Consider the following 12,050-nt stretch of genomic DNA (forward strand, 5'->3'; position numbering starts at 1 on the left):
CCAAAAAATGAGGAAACGGATCGAAAATATTGGGAAATCCCTCAAAAATATTGGGAAATCCCTCAACAATATAAGATCCTGATAAACCGGAATCCGACCTAAAAATTGAGGAAACGGATCAAAAAAAAACGGGAAATTCCTCTAAAAATTGGATTTGAGGGATTTCCGATAATTTTTGAAAAAACAGGAAACGCCTCAAAAAAATTCATTTTCGGGAGGTTTCCGTTTTTTTTGGGTCCGATTCCGTGTTGAGGCGTTTCCGTGTTGAGGCGTTTCCATAGCACCAGTTTGGTATCAATATTTATTCTGGATCTAACCTTTGTTTGAGTATTTGAAAAACATTTTGTTTAGTTTTTGAATCATAAATATTTACAATTAAAATCTATTTATAAATTTGTTCATTTTTATTAGGTACAAAATATACATACACTGATGCACTGTGACCCATACATGTTTGCAGTCTCAAATCATTTTGATTTGAACTGAATATAGATTTTGTGAATCTTGATATAAGCATTGATCTGGACTCAATGGAGGGAGGGAACCCCTGGACGCCATGAGCCTCCGCTATGCAGAAATGAGTAGCGCAACACATCAAAATTTGCCTGTGTAATACAGGAGGTTTTTTTTAAACTTTTGTTTTAAGTTTAAATAAAATTTTTTTTGAAATTTTTGGACATATAGTGGCATGAGAGGCTTCTCAAAAATGAGAAGTTTTTATTAATTATCATAAATAGTGCCTAATTATGACTAATAAAGTGGTATCTAAAACTTTAAAACATTTTTTACACGAAAAGGAAAAAATTTAGAAAAAAATTTGAATTGAATTTCATTTCATCTTTTATAATCTTTGATTTTAGCATTTTTTTTTAAAGTTCAAATTAAATCTAAAAAAATTGTATTTATTATTTAAATCTTAACATTTTTCAAGAAAAGGTATTATTTAAATCAAAGATGACAACAAAACAAACCAAGTTTACTCCAGAAATATTCTCCAAATATCATCCTTTCTGCGCAAGAAATGTTTAAAGTTTTATGAGTCCATATATGTTTCTAATCATGACAATCAATGAACAACTTTAATCTTTAGTAAAATTCTTATGCCACTACGTCAAATAAAAAGATGTTAAAAGTTTTCATCACTTATAAAAACGAAGATTTAAAAAAAATTGTGCTGTATAGTGCAGACCCGTTTACTGCTAGCGGAGGCACGGTCTGCATAGCGTAGGCTTTTTCTGCATAGTGGAGGCTCGGTGTACCTAGCGAATCTGGGAGGCTCAATGTCTGCATAGCAGAGGCTCATAGCGTCCGAGGGTGCCCTCCCTACTCATGCAGACATGGAGTAATTCAATTTCCCTTTGATAAACCATTGTTGTTATACCCTGCAGGGATAACATAAATCGAGGAATCATGAAATAAACCATGAAATATTAAAGTTTTCAAGGGTACCATTGTGAATTGGGCATACACAAAAAGTAATTCATACTTGGTCAGAAAAAGCTTTCAGCAATGCAGGGTCACTTCAAATTTCTTTAATTCATAATAACATTAATTGTAGTTTTTTGACTATATGGTACGATTCAAATTTTGAATGTTCCTGACTTCAGGTATCTTCGTCCTGCAGTTCACAGCTGGTCGTTTCATTGCTTTTAAAATACAAATGCTTCATGCAAAAACTTTAACCTCAGTACATACAACAAATAAAATGTAAATGTACAAGTTAGTTTTCGTACTGGAGCTGAATTTTCAGGAGAGAACCAATCATACCAAACATTTATTTACTATTGTCTGAGAAAAACAAATCCGTCCAGCCCGGAGACGGGTAAAATTGTTTAATTTTTACTATATTTGTTAATTTTTAATTTCATGAAAAATTTACCAACACATATAGAGGATAGAAAACTGTTGACGTTCTTAAATATTTTATTACCGGAGCTAGGTGTTGTATCATTTGCACTAATGATTGATCGGACTAATGTTTTAGTTGAGGGTTAGGTTAAGACAATTTCTAGGCCGAGAGCTGCGGCTAGGACAGGCTAGGGGGCCGAGCGCTGCAGCCACAAGTGTTACTGATCAGCTGACTTTAGTGCAAAAGTACGGTAGTTCAATTGAACATTAGAGCAAACGATATAGCATCCTGACTCCTGAGCTATACAGGATTTGACGGAGAAACACAATCCTGCCAGGAAATTAGACTGTTCATACTGTTTTTAATCAAATAAAGTTAAAAAATATAAATATTTATTTAGTAAAATCAGTTTACAAAGGTACTTAGGAATGGAAAAAATGTTGAAGACATAAACTGCGTTTTAATTAAATTGAAAAAGCTGTTGTTTTAAATAACATTAAAATATAACTAAAAATCAAAAACAAAAATATATCTATCAACTATAAAAAAAAATATCCATTGAAGTAAATTTTCAATAAATCTGATACAGATTATCACAGTTAGATCCAAATTAAATAACATCATGAAGAGCATAAAATTTTCAATACATTGGTCGGAATAAAATTAATTGCAAAATACATTTAAAACCATAATTTTCAATTGACTAGACATATCTGATTACAGGATATAGGTTTCAACACTGACGGTTATGACGATTATTCCATACTATTTCCTTATACCGATCCCTCTGAGCCCGGGCTTCAATGATTGCGCAGTTCTCAGTCTGTCTTACAGTCTGAGGTATGTCCACCTCAGTTCTAGGAAGAGGTCGGCCAAAAGGATCATTCTCATCGATCTCAAAAGGTACTTCGTCAAAGGAATGTTCTGCCATGTTATGAAGTATGCAGCAAGCAAGCACTATCCTCTGAGAGTTTTTCACGTTACATCGCATTTCTCTAAGGATAGGAAACCTCTGCTTTAATCTTGCATATACACATTCTGAGCTTAGAGTGCGGAGACCATTGAGAATCTTGTTGAAATGATGCTCCTGACGCGTCGATGGACTCTCATAATGCTTGAGTACCTTGAGACTTATAGGGTAAGCCATGTCAGCTGCCAGAAGGAACTCATGAGGTTCTTCATGGTTCTCTAGATCAGCTTTTGCCTGACTTTGTCTCCAGACACGCACATCATGAGCTGAACCAAACCAACCTGCATCTACTGAGTAAATCACTTTGTCATTAGAAACAATTTGGACATTTAAAGAATAAAACCCTTTCCGACAAAAGTAGAGATCAGCCCACTGTCTGACAGGAATTTTTCAAGGGCATTTCTGAAATCGGATGTGGCAGCCTTCTCGTACCAAACTTCTCATAAAACCTGAAGGAAGTGGTGCGCATTTGCTTCCTTTGTTGGGTTTTTAATCCAATCGTTCCTAATCCTGAGGAGGGCTTTAACCACATGAAAAGTGGTCATTCGCGCTGCATTCTGGCTCAATCCACCAATAGCTAGACCTGTAAACAGGGTTTTAGTAGAAAATTTAAAAAATCTAGCTTACAGAAAAGTTTGGAAAATGTTGTTTGATAATGAATTTAACTTCTTTAACACATAGAAACATTACCTGTGGTGTGTTGAAAACAAGCACCACTTAACTGCAGCAGAGCGACGGCCACCATATCCCGTGGGGACAGGGGAAAACCTCTTCTATTCACCCTCCTAAGATCGGCGTCCAAAACTCGGGCAATCCACATGACTGTCTCCTTGCCGAACCTTAAGCATGAATTAAATTACTAAATTACTAAACTATTTCTGGGAAAATTGTCTTACGACTAGGACAAGGTCGATCACCACTACTATGAAATTATACCATGGCGGAGCGCTGAAACCCTTTTCATAAAAATGCAGGTAAGACATAACATAGAGCACTTTTAACTCGTACGGCAATTAAAAAATCTTATTTAAAGATTTTACTTACACAATCTAAGATGCAAAAATCGTGGACTATACCTGCAATGTAGCTTAAAGGCTATATCAGACAGTCCAAAGAGATTTACATTGGCCTTCCCTCTATTTCTTTGGCCAATCCTTCGACGGTGAAAAGTCAGAAGGTCCTCTTCTCTCCTCAGGCGCTCCAGTCTCTCCAGTCTAGCCCTCCGACCTGCTCTCATCCTTCCTTAATAGATATGTAGGAAACGGTAGAAATATAAGAGCCTACAAAATTCTCCGTAACGAACAAGATGGCGACTTAATGTTTTTTAATTTGTGATTACAGCTGATAATTATCCGAGTCTTTGATTGGTTGAAAAATATCCGCGTCTTCTGATTGGTCGTTACAACTGAAGTTCATGGTTAAATTTATTTTAACTCTGAATTCATTATTTTACAGAACTTTTAACCACGAACTTAAAACTTGTGCATTCTTTAGTTTTAGACTCATGAGAACATGATAAATGGGTTGCCAGCAATCCCAGAAGGACCAGATAATCTACAGATTGGGAATACGGAGAGTACGGAGGAGGACACTACAGGTGGGGTTATATATGATGGAGTGTCTGGAGAGACCGATGAGCCGGAGGGAAACCTTGAAAGCGTAGAAATACCAAAGACATCTTTAGAGTGGGATTCTCATATTGAGTGGAACCAGACTATTGTTCCGGAAAATTACACAGTCAATTGCAGACGAGACTACTCGCAGGAGCAAAAGGATTGCCGAAAAACAGATCCTGAAGTTGAAGTAATGATTTTTAATCTGAGAATTTTTTATTGTTTAGGAAAGTAAAAGAAAAAAAAACGTTTTCTTGTATAATATATAGAGATATAATAATAAATAAAGAATGAAAATGAGTATTAGAAGCTGAGAAGGAACCGTGGATTAAGTTAAATATAAACATTAAGACATGTACTGCTTAGGATATTCTGGATATCAATGTTAGTTTTATTATTGTAACCTTATCGGTACATAAAAGCAATTTTTGGTATTCAAGATGGTTTTTTTTAACATTATAAGATTTTGTAGGTTTTTTTTTGTCTACAGGTTTTCACACTGAGATGAGAAGTACACAAAACGACATATACATTGAAACTATTTTTGTTGCTTTGAGGTTTATAATTTTTTTGCTTTTATAATTTCATAATTTTGAATTAAGATTAAGAGAACACATAACGACATAACATTGAAATTATTTTTTGTGCTTTAGAATTTTACCATTTTTTTGTCTTTTGACATACATAATATTTGATAAGAGTCGAATTTTATTTTTGACAGAACCAGTGCTGCCACGAAACTGGTAAAAAAATTCGAAATTAATTACATAATTTTGAAATTAAAAGTTGGTAAAGTAAAAAGTAAAATTAAAGACTTTGATTTGCAACTGAGTTCAGTACTTTTGAACCCATTCCAATTGCAGAAAGAGATAATTGTGGGGTTTAACTGCAAATCCGTAACTTTTTAAATAATAAGGATGTATTTTACATTGAATGTTATCAAAGTTTCTAAATAAAGGAATTTCGGGGCATTGTACAATTGGAAAGGTACATGTTTGACGAACAAGAGTTTTTAAAAATATTTCATATGAAGCATTACCATCAGAGAATTTAGTTAATAACAACGATTCGCCAAATAGGTCGACAAGGTGTTTCAAAAATAGTAAAATTAAAATTGATTTAGAAACAAAACGATGGGAAATGTTGTATTTAGGGGGTCCTCCAAAAAGATCATTAAAAACTTGGGTCAAACGAGATTCAATTTCGCAATGTACATAATGCTTGATTGAGGCAGGGTCACCTGTAAAATTGTGTTTTTCACAACTAAGGAATTCAAGAAGTATGCCGACTTTTAAGTGTTTTGGTACAAGTAAATTAAAAATAAAATCTGCAGGATCCAAGTTACCTTTTAGTTTGTGAATATTATCATGAATAGCAATGTTTGCTAAAGAAGTTAAAGGAAGAGGGTTTTTTTATTTCGCCAATGACGGAAATCACTTACACTCAAAATTCTGGGTTTAGGATCATTAAAGGGGCTATGACCCAACTTAGGTTTGGGGGTAGATAAATATTTAGTGGGGGAGTAAAGTGTCATATTAAAATAAAAATAGATCCGTAAAATGAGTGTGAATAAGTGATACAATAAAACACAAACCAATACAAAGATTGAAGGGTACACAACTTAAAACTAGTAAAAGTGTTAGTATAAAATATGTACAAAGTAGCAAAGTGTTGGAATTGCGACGGTTGAGTTAGTAGGACAGAACTTCTAACGTCGTTCCTGAAAAATAAAAGATGTATTATTTTTTTACCCTTTTAAATAAATTAGATTTTGTCCTATGTATAGAAGCAACGTATCTTGTGTTTTTGTGTTTTGACTGTTTTGGTTTTAGTAGTTTAATAGTAAGTCCAATAATTAAAGATACAGACAAGGTAAGAACACCAGCAAGGGAGACATAAATTTGATAATCAGGGTTAAGTAAGGGGTTTAAAAAATAATAAATAGTTTCAAAATCTTCAGGCGTTAGATAGCTAAAAATTATATTAGTATCAAGTGATTTCAGGCCAAAAAGGTAAATTGTATCATTGAAATTAACTTGAATAGTGAATTCAGATTGAATAAGAATTGGTATATCATAAGAATCTGGGTTAACCCTATTCCCGCTGGGGGGGGGGTCAATTTGACCCCCCCCCTGTAGTTTTTTCTACATAACTCAAAAAGAGCAAATTTGCAAATTTTTTTGCAGATTCTAAAAGTAGAGCACAAGAGCTTTCTAATGATGTATCATTTGTCATATTTGGATATAAAACATGGGATTTAGAGGGGACGGTCAAATTGACCCCCCCCCAGCGTATCCTGGTTTTCAAGTACCCCAGCGGGGATAGGGTTAAGAGAGTGATTTTGTGAAGGTTTGTGGGTTGCCGGGTCTAACAAGGTTAATTTAGATTGAGGCGGGATAAATACACCATTCAACGTGAGGAATGGTTTAATTTGGGCAGTAAATAGGATGGGGCAATTTAATAAAATTTTCGAGACGTGTTTTTGTTTTATGGCATCAATACAAGGAGTTTGAACTACAGATAATTGACAAGTTTTAATTTCGTGAAATTCTGAGCAAGTTTGATGATAATAAGTGGAGTTGTCATGAATGGGGTTGTATAAATGATTTAAATCTAAAATTATCCCAGCTATGGGGGTAGGTTTTAGAACTTGAAAAGTTTTGAAATCATGATCTTGGGTTAGTTTAACAGTGACTAATGCTCCTTCTTTGTAAAACGTTAATTTTTCGATGCGGTAAGTTTCCTTTTCATATGTTCTAATACATCTATTTAGATTCAAATTTAGATTGGTTTCAGCAGGAATTTTAAAGTTTTGAAGTAAAGATATAGCAGAATATTGTTTATCAAACAGAGCAAGGAATTCGTGTACGGTCCCTTTAATTGAAAGAAGAGAATTAGCTAATAATTGGAATTTTTCTCCTTCTTGATTTTGTTTATCTTCATCCATAAAAGAAAAAGATGAAGGAAATTTGTTATTAATTAATTGGAGGCTTTCAATGAGATCTTTGAAAGTTGATTGAGATATATGCTGACGTTTAAAAGTGCAGGGGGAGGGGAGGTGTTTATTGTCGTCTTGATTTATAAAGGATTGAGTTTAAGCGTTAATTCCCCTAATCATTTGTTTAATGGACGTTAAATCAATGAGTACATTGTTTAGTACCTTGGGTACTTCTGTACTTGGTTCAGGTTTAATTATTTGGTAAATTGTTTTAAACACGTCAAAAAGTTGATCAGTTTCATCAGTAGTAAGAGTGAAAATTTTAAAATCTAAATAAACCCTAGTGGTGGTAGTCTGTTTAGCTAGATCTGTTTCCGAGGTTGGTACTAATAGATCAAGGTCTAGGGCTAGATTTTTATTGAAATTGCTCATCAGCAGAATAAGTATGAGGAAATAATTCATGATTTTCTTGCCTGGGTTGAAGTTTTTTTTATATTAAAATGAGTTTGTTAGTTTGGGGGGGGGGGAATTCGAGGTTTAGATTATAAGTTTTAGATTGATATTTACCTTATACAGAGAGAGTGTTCTCTGTTTGAAGTTTTGCCCAGCAGTAGAACTGTAGGATTTGCATTGCTTGAGTTCTGGAATAATTTGAAATGGTTTGATCACTGTTGAAGATTGGGTGAGGTTTCTCCAGTATATTTGCATACCAGTTGTGTCCAAATCCAACAACTCCAGTAGTTGGGATAAAGATGGTTCTTGTAAACCTAGCCAGAAGTAGAGCTGATACATTAATTTGGTACCACAGGTGAAGTAGTACAGTTGATGGGATTTGGAAATTTCCGGATATTGGAGGTTGACCTAGTACTACAAATTCAGGCAGTTTACCTCTTAGACGCAGTATATCTTAGGAAACTCTGGTTAGACCACAGAAGAACTGTGATGTAATGAATTAGCCCAGGTCTCAGGTTGGTGACACATGAGGAAGGGGTACAAATTCAACTCAACAAAAATGGGTATGTTTAGAGGAGCTTTTAAAGCTATTTGCTTGAGATGAATGAGTAGATTGCGGTCAGCAGGTAGGTGGTGAAGAGCTTTGCCTTCCAGGTGTATAGTTCCTTGGAGAGAATTATTCATATGAGTATAATAATGGGTTGGCCATTTCTGTTCTACTGAGAAATCTGGTGACAGGTTCAGAGTTGGGAACGGTGAATTGGGAAGAGTTCCAGCTTTGTCTAACACTTGAATCCTGATTACTATTGCTTTATACATCTTGCCATCTGCTGTAGATATTTGACCTGGAGTTTGAGTCAAGTAAGATTGTCCTAATAAGTGAGGACCAGCATAAGTGCCAGTGCGGTACATCAGGTCATCAACCTTTGCTGGTAAAATGGTGGCATTGTTCCAAAGAGTCTTGAGGAAGATTCTGACGTTTATCTGGTTGATCTCATAATGATATTTCTTGTAATTCTGAGTTTTATCATCTAGTTTATCTCCAAATCTTAGGACTCATACTATATATGATACAGCTGAGCTGTCTTCTTTTGTCATATATCTTGCAACCAAATCAATTATGTTAGGCATCTTGAAAGGTTCATCCTGGATCTCGGCTTGAAAATTGGTGAATAATTCAGGTTGAGTAATGTATCTTGATAAATGAGGAAGATTGTGAATCTTCAGGGTTTCTCTGATCATCAGTTCTGATCTGGTCGTAGCGATAGTGTTAGGTCGTCTTTGTTGATTTATCTGTTGTATCTGGTCATGGGTAAACATATTTATTACTTCTGGCGATAGTTGATAATGAGGTTTTGAGTTCATCAAGTGAATCAAGAGGTCCATGATGGTGACAAAGCCAAGGTCGCACATGGGGCATCTCAAGGTATTATTGTGGAAGTGAAGATGGTGAGAAATCAATGTTGTGTTTATATAAAAACGGTGACAAACATTGCAAAATATTTCCCTCTTTTCGGAATGATTTCGGCTAAATCCACAATGTGTCATCAGAGACAAAAATGATGGGAATACTTCAGTACATTCTAGACAGAGCAGGGGTCCCTGGTATTGTTTTTGGAGTACATCTTGAACTGATGGATTGTCGCCTAACAAAGAACCATGTGTCATTAGATGGTTTAGATTCTGACGAGATGGTTTGGTTTGGTCTCATAATTGGATGGTAAAGTCATTACAATGACGACAGGTGAGAATCCCATTTTGCACTGTCCTGAAAGAGTTAGGAGTGCCAATGCGTCCTTCTTTTCTTGTTGCAACATCCCTAGCTTGTGTGATATTGCGAAACCTCCTAACCTTCTGTGCCGTTCTAAAAACATATTAGGTGGTTTACGAAAGCAGATTTTGCATGATCTGTCAGCAACAATAAAAACATCTTCATCTGCTTCAAGTTCTTCCTCTGTCCCAATAGACTCTGAGTCACTTTTGAAAATAATTGGTTCTTGAATTGGTCCGAGGATGGTTCTAACTCTTCCTGTCATCAAGGTTCCCAGAACTTCATTGTAGGAGTTAGGATGCATAAACGTAATGGGAATTTTTGGCGTGTGCCCTGATTCATTAGTCTGGGTTTGAGCAGTAGTGCCTGGAGCAAGGTTCATTGGCGGGCTGTCCCCGTTTGGTTTAATTGGTTCCGGTTGTTTAGGGAGTTTGGAATTAGAGTTGATCCAGCTGACCTAACTCCTCTTATCAGTGGGGACACTCCCATCGTCACTGTCCCACCCTCGGAGGATGAAGATGTAACTGAGGATGTTGTAGAGGATAGTAAGGAGGATGAAGAGACGGAGGATGTTTCACAGATGCTCCGAGACGTCATTGCTAGTTTGACAGAAGGAGATGAGAAGCATCCTGTCCTCTACTCCTGAGGACACTAACTCCCTCTAGCCTGCTATTGTCCCCAAAGTTGAGGTTTGGGACACAGGGAAGGCTTATAGAAGAATACAGGCTGTATCCTGACTCTACTAGGAAAGAGGCCAGTGATAGGCTGTCTAACCAGGTTTGGGATCTGCTCCGGATCATGCAGGAGCAGGTTGACCACCAGACCTGTAATAGTAAAGATATAAAGTTGATAGACGGACTGAAAGCTATATCAGTCATGCACTTTAGACTCGGTAAACTAACTGACAGAGTGCTTAATCGTCAAGCTAAGAAACCTTATAAGTAAAAGGGATCAAGGCTGATAATTATGTCATCAGATTATCTTTATCTAATATGATGTATGCATTTATGATTATGTAAATAAATGTATTGACATTGTAGAAAATATGTATATTACTTTGGGTGTTAATTATTGTACGAGCAAATAACTATATAAAGGTTTACTCTGTATGATAGAGATAGCCCAAAGTATAATATTGCCAGGTTGCAAAGATAACAACATTGCATGAGGGTTAGGTCCGAGTGATGGAAATAACCCAATCTGCAAAGTTGTCAGGTTGCAAAGATAATTGATCTAATACAAGTAGAATAACTTGAAGTGTGATCTTATCAAAGTTTGCTAATTTAAGTTTGCCAATTTATTGCACATTTTTTAGTAGTAAGAGAATACTACAACTCCTGAGACTTATTTAACCATTTTATACCTGGATTTATATTGATAAACATATATTGATAAACATGATAATCAAAAACACAGCAGTTTAAAAGTTTTAATTGGAATGTCTTAATCAGATGATTTTCCATGATTTTGAAAATGGACCACTGACAGATTTAGTTTGTTATTGTTGTTATATTTCTTTTTGTAAAATTCTGTATACTTTTGACTCTAACAAAAGAAACAGGGTTAAGCTTAAAACTTCAATGGCAACCAAAAATTCTTTATAACTTATGTTCCGAGATTAAACTAGGTCTGCAACCTTTAATTTATAGTTCCCCCCCTGACAATTTCATAATTTCAGTCTTTTAAAGTTACACTATATATATAAAATATACCTTTCAAGGGATCTTTGTCACAAACTCTGGTTTTTTATCTTTTTGCAACCTAATGTTGCATTCCTTATTTATTTCAAACTATGAATTGTTTTTAGATCAAAGATCTACATTTAAAATATCACTTTGCAGCAGGTTGAAAACATATAAGGATTAAAATATTTGAGTTTGTGGCAAAGACTCAATTCTTTTTCAACCTTTAAATAAAGCAAAATATAAATGATGTCATGCATACACAGTTCTAGACATTTGAGACATTCAGAATGGTACAATGAAAACAAATATGGAAATAAATCCTCCAGATGTCATAAAAAAATATTACCTCTGGAATTGGTATTCAAAGTAATGGACTGAAACGAAAAACTATTTTTTCAGTTTTTCTTTGAATGATTTTTTTCTTTTTATTTTGAAAATGGAAATCAAATTTTTAAGTATCTTGTTTGAAATGAAAAACAAATATTTTCAGATTTTAATTTTGAATTAACACTAATTTATTTCAGTATTCTGGCTTTCATTGTGAAATTAAAAACTCAAATAAATCGTTATTTATTTTAAGTTTAAAATTCATTTAAAGACTTTGCCAAACTATTTTTCATTTTGAAAATTTAAAAATGATTGTTTTAAAAAAATTCTGGTTTGAAAAGCTATCATTTTGAAAAAATATTGTTTAAGTTTAAAAACTAAATGATTTCCAAATGGACGCATTTTGCACACAGTGAGACTTTTGTATCTTCAGCGATTGAAGGG

At 34.7% G+C, this 12,050-nt stretch overlaps 2 protein-coding genes across 2 annotated transcripts; both read right to left on the bottom strand.

The window, feature by feature from the left end:
- Window positions 1–2,543: 2,543 nt before the first annotated feature.
- Window positions 2,544–3,239, bottom strand: LOC111711770 (uncharacterized). The gene has a single exon (XM_023486206.1). The coding sequence runs from the start codon at window positions 2,994–2,996 to the stop codon at window positions 2,583–2,585; it is 414 nt and encodes a 137-aa protein (XP_023341974.1). The 5' UTR covers window positions 2,997–3,239; the 3' UTR covers window positions 2,544–2,582.
- Window positions 3,240–3,256: 17 nt separating this feature from the next.
- On the bottom strand, window positions 3,257–4,182 carry LOC111711771 (uncharacterized). Its single transcript, XM_023486207.1, has 3 exons — window positions 3,896–4,182; window positions 3,510–3,658; window positions 3,257–3,402 (listed from the first exon to the last, which is right to left on the bottom strand). Exons 1-3 carry the CDS (start codon window positions 4,054–4,056, stop codon window positions 3,260–3,262), a joined length of 453 nt encoding a protein of 150 aa, XP_023341975.1. The 5' UTR covers window positions 4,057–4,182; the 3' UTR covers window positions 3,257–3,259.
- Window positions 4,183–12,050: the final 7,868 nt, after the last annotated feature.

This window comes from Eurytemora carolleeae, unplaced genomic scaffold, assembly GCF_000591075.1.
Source record: "Eurytemora carolleeae unplaced genomic scaffold, Eaff_2.0 scaffold1204, whole genome shotgun sequence".
NCBI classification, from domain to species: Eukaryota; Metazoa; Arthropoda; class Copepoda; order Calanoida; family Temoridae; genus Eurytemora; species Eurytemora carolleeae.